Below are 18,000 nucleotides of genomic sequence, written 5' to 3' on the forward strand. Positions count from 1 at the left end.
AGCAGGCTGACGCTGGGGCTTTTCCCACCACGCTTATGGGAGCTGGCACCGAGTCGTCCTCTGTCCTGTTTACAGCTCATTATGACAGTCAAGCCCCTCTGGGAGGTCTGTCTCACACTCAAAGCCAAGGGGACAGGAGATGCAGCCCAACTATGGTCCTTGATGACGTTGACAACCATAAGTATTTTGTATTATATGGTCATCGCTCTTCTGAACAGTGAAGACAGATGGGGTGGACCAGAGGTGTAGTGTTATTTGATGAAGTACAGGAGCGCACCTATGATGCACGTGTATGCACACGGATGGTTAAGTTGTAGCCTGTTTCGAGGGCCATGTAAATACTTTTCTGGCTACATGGTAACTGTAATTGCCCACACAATTAAATGTTAAGGCAGAGACACACCAAGCTGATGTGAAAGAGCTAGCAGCAACGAAGGCCAACCTCTGCATCATCTCAAAAAAAAAAAATCAACAAAAATTCTAACCTTCATGAAAGTTCAATTCACTGTAGTAATGCTGAAGTTCATTTGTTTCTTCTTGGCAAACCAAAAATAAAGTAAAAGTTGTTGATAATTTTTTTCCACTGTATTATAACAGTTTCTGTAATAGCTCAGTATTCCCACAGAGATCAATTACATGTTGCCTTATCTAATCCTTTATCTTTATTGCTGTCTTGGGCATGGCCACATGGGAAAGTCTGTTGTAAAACTCTTAAACTGATATCTTGTAAAGGTTGTAATTAAAAGTGACAAGCCTGTATCATACAAAGACAGAGTGTCATCACTGATGAGGCTCATTAAAACAAGTATGTGGATATTTACCAAGAAAGCACAGCTACTGTAGCTTCATTCTGCTTTGCAGGTGCTGCACAGATCTTATAAGAAACTAGCCTGGTACCATCACTGAGGTCCACCGAGGACCTGGCTGTTTGGAAATAATGGTTAAATATACAGCCCTTGGCTCAGAAGAGCAGATCTACGTATATTCAGTCCTTCTCAGCAAAATCATTCACACGGTTATGTTCCTTTAGATTATGTGAGGTAACCTTGATATACTGTAACTGCAAAAGACAGTTAAGACAAAAAAGCTCCTGAATCTCAGTGCAGTGATGTAATATTTAGGCTGTTAGATTCTACTTGAATCTTGAATCTGTTGCTTACAAAAAAAAAATATTCCTCCAGTTACAGATATTGTGCTACATTGTAGATGATTTTCTTACCATACAGTGAGACAAAATTGCTGGTGTTGTGATGTGTTATCATGAAGTATCTTGAGTTTGCCTGTGATTTCTACTCCTGTTTAAGGTGCTGAAGATGTCCTGACCCTATTCAGGCACAATGTAATGGCTTAAACAAGCAGATCCTCCGTTTACTGTACCGTTTTGTCCACCTCAGCCTGTTAGTGTTGCAGCACTGTTCTCCTTTACAGCCTACAGTGTGAGCACTTCACTGAAAATAAAGACACCAGCTGTCACTAGGTGACTTGACAAAACTAAGTTAACTGTATCCGTCAGGTTTGTGCTTTCTGGCTGCCAAAGGTTTGCGTGTACTCTTCCAGAGACTGAGGTTAAAAAAACAAATCCCTCTGTACGATCTCGACAGGACTGAGTGTCTTTTGTAGGTGCGATGTGTGAGCAAGTACACATGCTCATCATGCGGTATGTTTTCATTCAGGCTGAATCTCACAAATGACTTTTTGTCTAAAAAAATTGCATGAGAGAAAAAGAGACCTAGAGAGAGCACACATTAGAGGAAGCGAGCAAGTGTAAAAGCAAATTTAAATGTAAGCTGAAACCTACTGTTACATAAATCATTCCTTATTAAATTTAGGTTGTTTACTCTAGTAAAAAAATAGCAGCAGATAAAACTTTAAGCAACATTAGTTACTGATTATAGATACTGCTCAAATTTCATTGCCCAGGCTCACACACTCAGTAAGGCATCCAGGTTGTATCATATCAAGCAGATATGGATGGGCAGTAGCTGCTGCAGCTGTGTCTGCATTGGAACAGTTCAGCAACACTACTGCTGTGAACTCAGACAGGACATTTAGGCAACCCAATACAAAATCAATGAAGTCACATGTGCAGGACATTAGAAAATATACTCTAACGGTGCATTAACCCATTGTGTGACGGGTCAGAATGTGGTGTCTCTCAGCTTCACCCCCCCTCCATGACCCTCTGCTGCCTACAGCCCTTCTGTTGTTATTTCAGCTTCTCTACCCTGTGTTGTCAAAGTATGGTCTGTAAATTAGGCCTGCCTGCCACCTAGCCAGGGTTATACTGTATAAAGCTTTTTTCATGTTGGTCTTACAGATGCTGTTTTGGACTGTGAGAGCTCCTCCAGGGCTGGCCCACTAAATGTGACTAAAATAGAAGTTGAAAAACATTTTTCAGTGTATCTACATAGCACAAGTGGTTGATGTGGAAGTGATAATCATCTAGCTCTAACCATAATAAACAGAGCAAACATTAGAAGGGAATTTATACTCCAAACCAGCTGTGCTTTCAATGAGTGTGGAAGTGGCTGCTTCATCTGTAGCTGTCAGCAGAGGGCTGCTGAATCCAGTTCAGTTCAGTTCAACATATTTATATAGCACCAATTCATAACAATTGTCTCAGGGCATTTTACATAATCAGATCTAGACCTTACACTATTTTAAGGAAAACCCAACAAATCCCTCTTGAACAAGCACTTGGTGACAGTGGAGATGAAAAACTCCCTTTAATGGAAGAAACCTCTGACAGATCCTGGCTGTCTCCTGCTTTAACCGGTTGGGGTAAGTGGATAGAGGAGCGAGAAAAGGAAAGCATCAAGACACAACAAACAAAACAACAAACAAACAAACACTGGGAAGGTTAATGTGGTCAGTAGCTGCATCACAAATGTAGAGTTCCTGGAGCCAGGGATACCTGCTGCAGGGAGAGAGAGATAGGACAATCCACAGGAGAGAGGAGACCCAAAGTTAGTAACATGTAATGGTGGCATATAAAATAAAACTGAGAGGGGAGGAGAGGAGCTCAGAGCATCATGGAAGGACCCTAGCCTAGGCCTATAGCTAAGTTGTAACCCAGATGTGAAATATTATGTGTACTCAGTGATGCATACAAAGCAATAATCAGTGAGACAGACAGGTGAGCATAACATAAACTGCCACTCCCAGCTCAGTTACAGTGTTTGACTGAAGCACAGCTCGTGTTAAAACCATTTGTCTGTCTCACGTGAAGACATACAGTAGAGGTCTGCACACTGGAAAGCTCTTGTTCTTCTCTGATAATTTAGTCACAACTGCCATCATTGTCAGACTAAAGGTTCCTGTGTAGGATGGAAATATAATGCTTTGAGAGCAGGTCTCACCCTGTAGTCTTTGTTCTGTACAAAACACTCTACTCAGTTTTTTCACTTCCCCCAGACCTGAATATATTTTTCTGCCCTCTCAGGACCACTGCACTCAAAGAGTTTGAACAGATCCCTGTGATGGAACTGCCAGAGCAGCTGAATACATACAGTACAACATACCACTTAAAGCTACAGTATGTAACGTTTTTCAGATATTTAGTTGTAAGAATTGTGTCTTAATGTGAACGAATGGGACTGACCTCTCTAACCAATCTGAGATTTCCAATTATTTCTGCTTGACCAATAAGATGGCCACTATGTCAGATTACACGATTATAGACTCATACAATCTTAGACAAGGGATATGACAGATGACATCCTGCTGTTGTCCATGACTTGGAGATGCCGGGGACCTGGGGAAGACTGTTTGTGTGATATTGGTTGTTTGTGTTTGGAAAGCATAAAAAAGGGGTTGGGCAGGGTGGGATGGTGTTTTAGGGGCATCTGTGCTCCTAAAACCTTAATGGATAACTTGAGGTAGCGGTTAAAAATAAGTGTTTTACCAGCAGTAAAACCAAAAACTAGCTAGCTAGTCCTGTAGAGTAGCTACTTCACAAGACTGGGTGTGAAAGTCAATATGCTAGTCAGCTCCATCACTGTAAAACCTAATGAATATGGTTCAGTCCAATAAGCCAGAAATGTTGTGACCAGTGGAGAGATCTGTTCTCCTGTTGGTAAGCGTCGGCCCACCTTGTCATAGGCATTGAAAAAAATTCTGACATGCTAGATTTTGTATCACGACGCAGCATCAGTTGTCATTTACTCTGACATACTATATGACGCTTGTCCGTTTTGACGCCCTACGACTGTCATGTCGCCCATGCTTGAATATAGCTTATAAAAAAATACCTGGAAGGGTTGAACAGAGGAACAGCAAAGCTTGATAATAATCCTGTCGACGTCAGCTTTCCTCTTGGCTGTAGCTCAGGGTCTTGTCCTTGTTGGTTGTCAGAGGGAGCAACAGAGACTTGAAGACAGAGTGAAAATGGCCTATCACAGCTCTTCACTACAGACTAACTAGACAATATAAAAAACAGCACAGGCACATCCAGTATGTTTAGTAAAGTTGCACAGCCTGTAATGAGATTACTCTCCTTTCATCTTGTTTCCAAAATCCAAAACTTCCATCTGGCACCTAAAGGGTACCAAAACACCATTAAGACATTAGCTATGACTGCATGTGACTTGTGCCTGGTTTATTTGTAATCACACAGTGCAGATATAAGTGTTTTGTGCCAAAGAAAATGAAGTGTTGGCCTTATAACACCCTGGGGGTTGAGCTTCCCATGTCTCTGACACTCTTAATCAGACTTGGTCACAAGGCTAAAAAAATACATTTAATCATTTGGTCACTAGCTTTAAATTATTCCAAATTCCCTGAACTGGTGTTAATGAAAGCAGCACTAGTAGTGGGAACACAGATGTGCTGCATTTTAATGAGTGTACAGTAACATTGCTTTAAACTCCCTTGTGACTTCAGTTTCTGCTGTACGTGTCCAAAAAAATCTGAACATGCCTCACAGGCAGGAAACTGGCTGTAGTACTGGCTGCACCTGCAGAGGAGTTATCATTGTTTCCACCAGAGACGTGATGTGAATGAGGGCAGTGGGGTCATTGGATCGTGTGCGTGTGTACTCTGGAAGCAACCGAGTTTTGTGAAGTGTAAGAGATGTGTCGGACAGTGTCGCATTACTGTCTTCTGGTATCCACTGTTTGACTGTCAACAGGAGTGTTTGACAAACACACATTCAATTACTGTCATAGCACAAAAACACACACAGGCTTAAACATCTGCACTGGTGCCACCATCTGAAAGACTTGGTGGCACCAAAGTGTGGAAGTAAATCCACACTATAATGTTTGAGAGTGCAAAAAAGCCACATTTTGAGCACAGACACAGATTTGTAAGTGCAAATACAGACTTGAAAAAGTAATCCCAGCCATGTGTGAACTCGTTTCTGAGTCTGTGCTCTCACATACCTCCAATGGGTTTTGTGTGAAACTGTGTTGGTGCCAAGTGTTGAAAGCACACAAAACAAGTTTAAATCACTATTCAGTTTGCAAATCAGAATCTAAGAGTGTGCAGGCACCAATTTGTAAGAGTAGAATCAGATCTGAGAGTGATTGAGGACAGAGTCATGGGTATAACATAATTTGAGTGAGCAGCAGGATCCTCCCTCACTCTCAGATCTGATTCTGCTCTTACAAATCCATGCCTGCACAGTCTTAAAATATGATTTACAAACTGAATAACACTTTAAACTTGTTTTGTATGTTTTCAAAACTTTTGGCCCCAATATGTTTCACATAAAACCCAGTGGATAAATCTGACTGCAAACTCAAAAACAAGCGCACACATGGCCGGGATTACGCTTTCAAATCTGACTATGCTTACGATCATGTGCCTGTGCACTCTCAAATACTATGTCTAATTGAGTAGCGCTCAAATTGTGGTTAGTGCGCCCACAAACATTAGCAGGGATTTACTTCCATACCCAGTGCCATCAGAATGAAATGTAAGTCTGGAGCCCTGCTTGTACAGTAGATTGCAGAAGTGTCCGCTACTTTGTTAGCATCCAGGTAAAACAAATATGCCATTATCTCCATATCTGTTACATGGGGGGCAGCTGTAGCTCAGGAGGTGGCATAAGCCGTGTCCTAACCGGAAGGTTGGGGATTTGATTCCAGGCTTCTCCAGTCCACATGTCGAAGTGTTCTTGAGCAAGACACTGAACCCCCGGTTGCTCCTGGTGATTTCACCGGTGGTGAAAGGGCACATAGTGTGAAAGTGCTTTGTCTGTGCTGCGGTGCATAGAAAAGCGCTATACAAGAATAAGACCATTTACCATTTAAATATGCTTCATTGCTGGTCAAAAGTTACAGTATCACTGTGTATCTTTACTAAACTGTCAGTCAGTACAGTGATATACTGAATAAAAACTAAGCAAATCTTCTTCTAATCTGCAAGTGAAGGACTCCAGATGTGGCTCCCACATCAGACACAGTCACACTGAGGATGATTTAATAAATGATGATTGATTTAATAAAGTATATTAGTCTGTGGCTCTTTTCTTGAGCTCTGACACATTGTTGAACATTTTTTGTTCATAAATGTTCCTCATAGAACATTTATAATGTTTCTATAAACTTTAAAAATGCAGAGTTTATTTTCATTTATAAAGTTTATATAAACTTTATAAATGTTTGTGTGTATATATATATATTTGTTTACATGTATGTATTCTAGCAGCCTTCTCCTTCACTAAATTTTACAGCCATCAACTTTCAACATATCACACCGCTCCATAGTGGTACTAATGTTTGAAAACAATAAAACTAGTAGCTCATCATTTTTCTGTATTTATTTCAAGCAGAGGTCTGTGTAGCCATCACACTCTGCAGGTGTGTGCAACATACACGTGCCAAATGTCTGACTGCTGAGGAGGCCGGTCAGCTGCCGCCAACTGACCTGACAGCATGAGAAGACCTCCCAGGAGATTACATGCACACACACACACATACACACACAAACATACAGTATGCACACAAACCACCAACAGAGAGTTGTGTGTCTGTTGCCATTTATTTTGTTTTACAACACAACTGGGAAACAAACTCATGTCACCCTGTGTTAGTCATATTGCTCAGGTAAATGAACAAGACACAACACCCCTGCTCCTCCTCTGTAGCAGCTGCACAGGGTGTAGTCATACTTTAATACTTTATCTTACAGTAACTTCAGTCAGAACATTTCCATAGTTTGATATGAGCTTAGGGCCAGACCCCTCCACACACAATAAGAGCCGAGCGTGGGAGTGATAGGGTCGATCGGTGGTGGTTTGTCACTAGCATGTCTCCCTGCTGTTTTATCTACTGAGAAAGTGAGTGTGCTCTGTGGTGCTGGGTGTGCACAGATGTGACGACTTCACACAGCCACTGGTTTCTGGAATGTCTTTGAAGCAGATGTTCATTCTCAGGAAGTTGCTATCATTATCAAGTTGTAAAGTCATTTACTCAAATATTGTACTTAAATACAATTAAAGGTACTGATATTATATGTTATTTGTAGTTTAATGAACTTTATAACTGTTGGTTTGTCCCTTTCCCTCTATTCTTTTCTCCATCCCTTGTTCTGTCCTTTTATGAAAGCACAAGAATCCACATGGAGATATGGGTGAAAGTAAACTTCACTATGAATGCTTTTAACACTAATTGTAACTGCACTGTTAACACAATTCATGCATTCATTTAGAACTAATGGAGCATTGCAAGCTTAGATGAATGCATTTGAATACTTTATCCACTGGTTATAGTGAAACTAAGCGACTTGGTGACTTTTGGCAATAATGGTGAATGCAAATAAAGATGACATTTGTTCTTGTCATACATTGTTCACACACAAGAAAAATGTCAATTAGAAAAACATTGTTTTATTTTATGCTACATGTTGCCTTAGCTACTGTAATCCTGCATCTTAACCAAGACACTAAAGTCCTGTTTGCACTGCTGTATGGAGTTTCCCAAACAGTGCTCCTTTAAAAGCTCCAGAGAATTTTATTCCCTAAAACACAGAAAGTTTATTTGGCCTTTCTAGCATTCCTCTGTGAGACAGCAGAGACACTGTTCACTTGTTTTGATATGGAATTGTAATAGTTTAAACAAAACCTTTCAGAGGAAAAACATGAGACACTTGCCTCCAGATTGACATCCACCCCCTGTAAAACAATGGATATACACTCCCTGGCCACTTCATTAGGTACACCTGCACAGTTATATGCAATTCAGTGCAACACTTCCACCTTAACATCTGTGTTTACAAAGCTCAAAATGTTTCAGTTTTTGTTGAAATTGTCATAAATGTGGTTCTATGTTTATCACTGAGGTCATAGTTAAAGGTGATGTTGTACTGGACTACATTATATTTAGAGGTGTCTCTATAGTTTTGTCCTCCCCAGCTACATACATGAGAGAGTGAGAATATTAGGAACACCTCTGAATATAAGATGGAAGTGTTGCATTGAATTGGATACAGTTGTACAAGGGTACCTAATAAAGTGGCCAGTGAGTGTAGAAAAGGGACAGACAAGGCTTTTTTGTGAAATTGTAGGTCAGTATTAGTGTGAGACCTTTTTGTAAAGATGATTAACCAAAGAACAGTCACATATCTCTGTACTGGGGAGGTAATGTGTGTGAAAACAGCCGAGTTGTGACACAGTTGTGATTCAGCTTATCAACATGATTGTTTCCCCAACAAAGAGCGTGACAAGGTCACTGTAGAAAAGACCTCACTTAGCTCCTGTGTGTGTGTCTGCATACACATTTGTGTATATGACTGTGGAACTGGGTTAGCTTAGTCCAAAGTGGCTGTTCCACACCAGTGACTGTCACATTATCATAGGGTGAAGCTGTTTCCTTCACACATCTGTGTACTGGTTTGCTGTGTGCTGGCAGACAAATGTGAGACTTCTTTTCAGTCATCAAGCCTACAAGTGCAATCACAGCCTCTCTTTAGCGCTTTGATCATGGACTGTAGTGTCATAGGGCTCCTTTTAGTTCTGTCGGGGCTGGTCATTACCAGCCTGACAGCTAAACTTTCATAAAGGCTTTTGTGTACGTTTGTTGTCCCCAAAGAATCATTTCTAATGTTTTTGATGACTTGCCTAACTATCAGGTCATTGTATTTCCATTACACAAACAATTCCTATGTACCATCCTCAAATCTACTTGTCAGCTTTGTACTGAAGGAATCATTTGGCTGAATTGCTCATTCATTCTTCTTCAAATTATTTAACTAGTGGTCAGATGCCAGGAAATCTGCAGTTGATGGCTCCACAAAGAATGAATGTAGTCGATTTGGGTGAGTTTCCAGCCATAAGAGGAAAGTTGAGTCCATGAATTACTGTATATTGTGTTTAAGACGATGAAAAACACATCCTCTGGTGGTTGCTAGAAGGACTGGGTTGATTTGATATTATTTTTTTAAGCCAAATTCAAGCTTTTCAGTGATAAACATTTCACTGAAATGTATGAAAGCAGCAACATCCAGTTGGCTTTTCATGCTGGTAAACCTTGAAAGTTAATTCTGAAATCTATTGATCTAAGAATGAAAAGAAGCTGATACACAGATAAACCCTTGGGTTGTGGTGGTCAGATGGGTTGTTACACAGCTTCAGAATGTATTTAAGTAAAGTGATTGAACTCATATACAAAAATGTCAGGGTGGTCAAAGCTGAAACTGACCTCAGAATGGAAAGTGAAACATCAAGGAGTGAAACTAAACTCCAGCACTTTCTGTGCTGTGCATTTACATTCAGATTATGTTATATAAAGGTCTACATAATGCTTATTATTTGATCTGTACCCTCTGTTTGCAGTCTATGCACGGTCCTCTTGTGCCTCTAAGCTGTGTAAGCATGTTCTGTGTTATCATATAGGAGCACATATTAGAAAGTCTCCATGAAAGTCACCCAGATAACCTCCAGCTGCTGCACTGTGCTTGCTGCATGAATCCACTCTGTGCCTCTTGCTTCCATTTCTGTCAGCCCAGCGATCATGCTTCATCCTTTTATGCACACATTTTCCCGAATGTTTGGCGCAACACGAAATATTCAATAATCAATATATTAGAAGAAAACAGTTTGACGCTATGTGTTGAGGATGTGTTCATTCCAGGCAAATGGCTAAAAACTGCAGGTCTGAGTCTTGTGACAAGAACCTGCAGTGTATTAAGCATGTAGAGCACAGCAGCTGACTACAGGAAATAAGGCTGAAACACACAGTTTTGTGGTTGTTGAGTGAAGAGAGCTAAGACAAGCCAAGATAGCAAAACAGAGATAGGACATGTGGCTGTTTGATGGATTTTCTGTTTTTATTTCTGCATTCTTGGCTGGTATGAGGCATGGAGAATATAAATTACTGCACAAATAGCATCATGTTTAGTTTGAACCCCAGCCATTACAAATTCACGCTGTGCTGCCAAACATCGGTCAAACCAAAGAACATTTGTTGTAAATTGTATCTTCAAATATACCAAATTTGTCAGTGAAGTGTATATAAAATGGCCAGTTAGATATTTATAGTATTGTTGATCCAGTGTTGGACTTGGGTTTGAATAATTCAGCTTAATGGAGAGCTGGAGCCTCATAGAGAAAAAAAGTGAGTAAAAATTTAAAGTATTTCAAATTCAGATTCCTTTACTGTCATCTCCATGTCCTTACATACACTAAAACGAAATTAGTTCCTCACCAACATCACAGTACTTATTAAGAACAGAGCAAGATAATAATAAATGTACCTAAAAATAAATAAAAAGTTAAAAAAGAAAAAAAAAATTGTCTAAAAGACGAGCAAGGGGGATGATATGGTGAGTGGATAGGGGTCACACGTGTTTATAAGGCAGACCATGGTGCCATGTGGTCAGCCACTCCGCCTCCTGCCTGTATGGTCCCTCATCATAGTTACTGCTAAGCCCCACTACTGTAGTGTCATCTGAAAACCTGATGATCAAGTTTGAGCTGTAGGTTAATGAAAAGTATTTGTATTCTTTTTCCTTTTACATATTTTTTCTACTTATAGTTTTTCTCTCTTTTTTTTTTTTAGTTGTGTTACAGTTTTATTAATTAGTTTTCTGTTGAGAATGAATCATTTTCACTTGCACAAAAACATTTCCTTTTTTGTTTTGTGGGAATTTAATTATAAAGCATCATAACCAGTCTCCCTCTCTCTGTCACAGATGTTCAGGAGTCCAGAGAGAATGGACGACCTGTCAGCTCTGAAGTGCTGAAGCTCTGGAAAGTCATTTCTGTGTTTTACTGCAAGCATCCCTGAGGAGGTTTGTGTGTCAACAGGACCTTGAGGCACACCTCCACACACACACACACACACACACACACACACACACACTAATGTTCCGCCTCTCCCTCTCATAATAGATCTGAGTTTTGAAGAGTGCAGAAGGACTATGAAACCCCAAGGACCCTGAGCAAGAAAGACAGTGTTCTGAGAAACAAGAACCATGAAATGCCTCACAAATGACAGTTCTGTTTTCTTCTGTTCCTCCAAGTCGGACAGCCATGTGCTAGCTGAGCAGGATGCCAGAGTCGCCATGTCACTGTCACACTGCTGGAGCAGGAATATAGTGAAACTACAGAGGGATGCACAGAGCTGAGAGTAGCTGAACATGGCTCACACACTTGCACACACACAAACACAAACACAATCTCTGAGTGATCCACACAGGACAATGTGCAACATTTCATTCTGTGATGTGGACAGTAAGGTGGACCAGTTCTTCCAACCCGCACTCTACATCATAGTCATTGTTCTGGGGCTGCCCGCTAACTGCATGGCCCTGTGGGCTGCCTACATGCAGGTGAGAAGACACGCACACACGTGCACTCATGCACACATACACACTCCCCCTGCTGCTAGTTTTGACCACTGCTATATTACTTTAACAGTGATTTTAAACCTGGTCAGTTTTATTTTGGATATCGATTTGTCAATTTTATCCAGTGAAGCTCTAAACAAATCTTTCAAAGTAAAAATGTTCATGTCGGCATTTAAATAAATAGCATACAGGATATGTAACGTTCATGATATAATTATTGCAAAAGTTTGATATCAGTTTTTTGAATTTCAGTCCACTGTGTTTTAGTTCTCAGGCTTAAACCTGAAGGCAAAAGTTTGATATCACTTTTTTGAATTTCAGTCTACTCTGTTTTAGTTCTCAGGCTTAAACCTGAAGAGATATGAGATGCAAAAACTGATTCAGATTCAGATAGACAGTGTTTAAACAGGCATTTATTTATATTGGAAGGAATGAAAGGTTTGAGTGTGCATATGTACCAGTGGTGTATGATGCACATCATGAGTCCTGCACCTCTGTCGACATCAAGACTCAAGTAAAGCCACCAGGATGCATCAAAATACAACAGTGTCCTAATGCTACATACTGAAGTCAGGACAGTCCGAAGCAGATACATGTCATGGCATTATGACTATCAGCAATAGTTTCCTTCAGCAGTTAGTTACTACAGTATAGTTGTAATGTGAAGTAGGGTTAGCTGTTGAGGGTCAGTAAGTGGCTGGCTGCTCTTTAAACTGTTTTGTTTTCTGTAAATTACAGAAGAAGAAAAGCCATGTAATGAGTTATGTAATGTTTCAATGCTTTCACTGGTAACAAGAGGTGGACACTGCCTGCTACATATGTTCAGCTGCACACGGGATATTTTCCCATACCAAACATTTCCAGTGTTTCCCACAGACTGTCAGTTTCCTTTGGCAGCAGGAGGACGAACTGTTATTTTCATATTTATTTTCATCATAACAATGAGTGACATCTCAACATCAGCTTATTTTTTGGTTTCCATCTCAACACTTTACATTACATTCAGTTTGCTGTGGCACAAATACACCACAGCTCACAGCAGCACAGTGGCAGAGGTGCATTATGGTTATTGTAGTTACCAAACACTCTTCAGTGCTTAGTAGCATTAAAGGTGTTGCCACCAGCTTTATTAATGACAGTATTAACACTGTACTGTAATGGAAACAGAGCTGTCCCCTAGAAATGTCAAATTTCAAATGTCAAAGACCTGGCAGATCAGTAGACAAACATAATGGAAGCTGTAGAGTGGACATGTGGAACTGCTGCCTCCAAACTATCTACCCACGTCTCCCTCTCATTTTTAAGTCCACATCATGCAAAGAGCACCTGTTTGTTTTTTAGGGACAGCATCATGTGTCTAAGACTCTACAGAACAACAGCCCAGTATACTGACCAAAGCTAATCAGTCCTTCAGAGACTTTGCATATGGTTCCTGTTTTGACATCACATTAAGCCAAATGGCCTGACAAACACACATCATTTGCATTTTACTACCCTTCACATTTTAAAGGTTTGCATGCAAAGTGAGCCACTGCCTCATTATCTGCTGAGACACAGACACAATCTTAACCTCATCAATGCACCTGCTCATTTTTGTCTCAATCCATTTACTCTTTGAGCTTTAAATCTTCATCCCCCTCCTCTCTCCTCCCCAATCCTCTCCCTTCAGGTACGCCAGCGAAATGAGCTCGGCATCTACCTGATGAACTTGTCGGTGGCTGACCTCCTCTACATTGCCACTCTTCCTCTCTGGATCGACTACTTCCTGCAGCACGATGACTGGATCCACGGTCAAGAGAGCTGCAAGCTGTTTGGTTTCATCTTCTACACTAACATCTATGTCAGCATCGCTTTCCTCTGCTGTATATCACTAGACAGGTACCTGGCTGTGGCATATCCCCTGCGCTTCGCCAAAGTTCGACGAATCAAAACAGGTATGTAGGATTAAGGATGGGCTTGTGAAACCCATGTCAAAACAAACAATTGTGATATGTCTTTGTTACATGGTGCACTACATTCCATCTTGCTTTTACAAGATTGAGATATCACATCTGACAATAGTTCCCCGAACTGTGTTACTGCCAAGCCCTGACGGGATGTGCAACTTCAAATCTGACAAAACAGGAAGTTTATGTAGCGATAAGACCACTTCCATGTGAATTAAATGAGGATGTCTGTTAAAGCCATAATTCTTAAAAAATATATAATGACACTGCACTAAAGCCAAGCTTACAAATGAGGACCCGGACTAACCTTTCGAGAAACACAATGTGATGAAAGACGTTTCAGCAAATAGGAAACTCCTCATATGAATAACAGTGAGACTCTTAAATACCATTTCACAAAGTACTGCATCTGATTAGTATCATCCAATATTTCTCTTTGCTCTCATATCCTCCTCCTCTCCCGAACTTCTTTCAGCTGTCCTGGTCAGCTCCATAGTGTGGACCATTGAGATTATAGCCAACTGTGCTCCTCTCTTCCACGACGAGCTCTTCCGGGATCAGTTCAACCACACCTTCTGCTTTGAGAAATATCCCATGCAGGACTGGGTGGCAGGGATGAACCTCTACAGGACATTTTTAGGCTTCCTTGCACCTTGGATAGCTATGCTGGTTGCCTACCGTGGAATTCTGGTTGCAGTGCGCTGCAATATCTCAACAGAGCGCCAGGAAAAGGCCAAAATTCAGCGGCTGGCGTTGAGTTTGATCCTGATTGTTTTACTCTGCTTTGGGCCGTACCATGTCTTACTCCTGGTGCGGAGTGTGATGTTCTGGCATTGAGTTTGATCCTGATCGTTTTACTCTGCTTTGGGCCGTACCACGTCTTACTCCTGGTGCGGAGTGTGATGTTTCTAAGGAAGCCATGTGACTGTGGCTCAGAGGAAAGCTTGTTTGCAGCATACCATGTATCACTGGCCCTGACCAGCCTCAACTGTGTTGCTGACCCCATCTTGTACTGTTTTGTTAATGAGGGAGCAAGGCACGATGTTAGCCGAGCCCTCTCAGCTTTACTGTCTGCAGCCTGCCAGAGGGGTTCCTCTTCCTCACCATCGCATGTTGACATACTCAACACTGGTTCAGTGACAATGGAAACACCACTGTCAACAAAGAAGCAGCCTTGTGTCTATGCTGATGGAGGCAAGACAAGCAGCTACAAGACAGAACTGGTGGCTCTGAAGGAGGAGTGTCTACAGATGACCATCCTCAGTGTGAAGAAGTGATGTCTACCTGGAATATACAGTAGCACATCCCGACAGTTCAGCTCAGTGGACAAAGGAAGCACCTAACATGGCACATTTCTTCTGGCCTGACAGGCTGAAATCAGATCACGTAGCTGTAGATGCTAGGGGTAATGGCACATTAACAAGCCAGAATGAGACTAAAGAAGTAAACAATCTGAAGCTACAGGAGCAAAACCTGTACAGCTTGTTGGGTGAATGAAAAATGGAAAAACCCTTTTGCTGTTGTTAGATCATTACTACTACAGGGGCACAAATATTAGAGCCTGGCCTGAAGGTGGCACCAGTTCACCTGGTCATGTTGTCAATCAACAGGGTTTATCCTTTGCACAGTGGCCATGTTGTGACATCTCAGGCTGACAGCTAGTCTCGCTCATGTCACTAATGACTAAAGCTGTACTTTATCAGCAGCTGTGCAGCTATAATGCATGCTAAAGTTAGCATGTTAACATGCTGTGTTAGCATTAATTCCAAAGTGCAGCTGAGTCTGACAAGTCATTAGTTTTTGGAAAAATTTTGAACTGCTGCACTATTTGAAAAGTCAAAACACACCAAAGTCTTTAGGATTCAGCCTCGGTGGGCCATGAATGTATGTTCCACATTCTATGCCAGTCCATGCTGTAAATGTTTAAATATTTTAGTCTGACCCCTAAAGTCATGTCTTAGTGTGGCTAATGAGGACCTTATGAAAAACAATTTGAATTTTTGGACAATGTCCCAACTGTGACAGGAGTCATTCATGCCTACATGTAGGAAGACATTCTTGAGTATTTAAGTGTTATTATTTAAACAGACCATCCTCTACATGGGTGAGTATTGCATTCAGACTGCATGGACACCCAGCTGGACAAACAGCGGATGTAGATGATCGGGGTTTGACACCTAAATGTGCCACTTTGGAATATGAAAGAAGAGCAGATGTGTAACAGAAAAGATTGTTGGTTATTGTTCTAATGTAATTGTAATTCTTGTTGAAAGTACTGAAGTTAATAATGAAGCCTTATAAAGTACCTCAGCTCATAAACTGTGATAGCAAGAAGGCTTAGAGTAGTCTTTCTTATGTAAAGTCAGCCATTTTGGTTTTTCATTTTTACCACAGGCAGCAAAATAGTCAGAACTCAGTCCACTGAAATCACAAACACAAAAAAGCTAAACCAAAGCCTTTTACTGTATCCAGCTCAGTTTGAAAGCCAAATGTATTAGGTTCAACGACATTATATTGACAGCACTGTGTAGAAGAGAAACAGTACCATAGTGCAGTGAAACGTAAGGCTATTATTTTAGTATGGGGACCTACACACTGGAGGTGTAAAATATAATTTAAACTTTATGGCAGCCTTTACTGAAACAGTGCTGCCAGACAACTATTTTTAAGTTCCTCACCTGCAGTTAGCTGATACTGTTTACATCCCTTTTTTGACACATGCCTTTTATCTTAAACAGTCCTAAATTTCTTAAATGATATGAAGTTCTGCACATCGTCACCTTAATTTTCAGTCATTTTCCTCAGCAGGTGTCACATTGCACAGCAACGTTTTTAGAAATAGTTTTCCCTAAAATGGCACAATTGTACATGCCATCTTGAATCAAGCAAAACTGCAACACTGCTAACATTGTCTGTCATATTAGGGAGATCTGGCAGCAGTCGTGAAGGTGTGTGGGAGCATTCAAAACAGTAACATAAAATCGTTGTTTTTGTTTTTATATGATTGAGTTCAAAAGTGCAGATTAAACATTTACAGCAAACATGTTTCTCATTGTGTACATGAGGCTAATTGTTCTTGATATTAATATAACTAATACTGTTAATCTGCCAACGCTGCTGTATTTTGCCATGTTGAGTACTTTTTGAAGTCATTATGTCAAAGTGAGAGTTGTTGGGGCCTGGAAAAAGAAAAAGAAATGGAAAAATGTTAAAAATGTACCATGATTTGTAAATCCAACACAAAGTGACCAAACATTGCTTTTTAGCATTCAGTTGGAATCCCAAAACAATGGCAGCTTCTACAAAAGATCACTGAATACTGAACATAATGAAAATACAGGTGTCACTATGAAAACATTCAGAGTGGACAGACCTGTCAGAGCAGAAACATCATCAGCTTTAAAATCAACTTTATAACTTTGTCAGAAATAGTCTAAGTGATCCCAGCAGCATTTCTTTTTTTTGTTTGTTTTTTTTTTGGCGTTACTTAGGATGCTGGACACTTGTAGCTTGTGTTGCCTTGAACGCTGCTCTGTGTACCACTGCTGTTGCTCTGCATCTGTGTGTCAGTCTGAGAGAGGAGGTACCAGACTTCATTATGTGTATTTGTTGGTCAACAGTGTCAGTGAGAAATAAATTATGCATACAAAAACGGCATCCACCTGTGTTTCTCTAGCATTTAGTGTACAAGCTAAACACAGCAGCAGCTGGATGGGTGAGGCTATCTGTATAGAAATGAATTGGATGAGGTGGACGATTTATTGTCCTGTTCTCTAACCTTTCTTTCTATGAATGAAGTGGACGATTGATCGTCCTGTTCTCTAACCTTTCTTTCTATGTTTCATTTTGGTTTAGTTTTTTGTCATTTTATATGATTGTGCATACCAAATTGCTGAAGTTGTTGAGCTTTGTCTGTCGGAAACTAGTAAAAGGAAGTCAGTCAGACAATCAGACAATGTTTTACATAAACCCGCAGCCAGTGTTTGAAAATGTAGAAGTTAAACTACAGCAAAGCTAGTGGATTTGTCTGAACTACTGAAAGCAAACTCTTGACTTGTTGTGTCCCAGAATGTTCTGGAACTATCAGAAACAGACAATGTACACACGCTTTACACAACATTTAGAGGGGACTGTCCCCCCCCCCCAAAAGCTTTAAGGTCATCTATGCATAAAGGTTGTTACGACCCATAGCTACTTTTGATTGTTACGCCATGTCTACATGTGTAGTGTGAGCAGCATTCTGTGTCTGCGCAGGAGGAGTTCA

At 40.7% G+C, this 18,000-nt stretch overlaps 1 protein-coding gene across 1 annotated transcript; it reads left to right on the plus strand.

Moving 5' to 3' along the window:
• The first annotated feature begins 11,361 nt into the window (after positions 1–11,361).
• Positions 11,362–17,403, plus strand: gpr4 (G protein-coupled receptor 4). Its single transcript, XM_020605573.1, has 4 exons — positions 11,362–11,772; positions 13,460–13,724; positions 14,212–14,560; positions 14,635–17,403. Exons 1-4 carry the CDS (start codon positions 11,581–11,583, stop codon positions 15,011–15,013), a joined length of 1,185 nt encoding a protein of 394 aa, XP_020461229.1. The 5' UTR covers positions 11,362–11,580; the 3' UTR covers positions 15,014–17,403.
• The last annotated feature ends 597 nt before the right edge of the window (positions 17,404–18,000 follow it).

Source organism: Monopterus albus, unplaced genomic scaffold (assembly GCF_001952655.1).
Source record: "Monopterus albus unplaced genomic scaffold, M_albus_1.0 scaffold71.1, whole genome shotgun sequence".
NCBI classification, from domain to species: domain Eukaryota; kingdom Metazoa; phylum Chordata; class Actinopteri; order Synbranchiformes; family Synbranchidae; genus Monopterus; species Monopterus albus.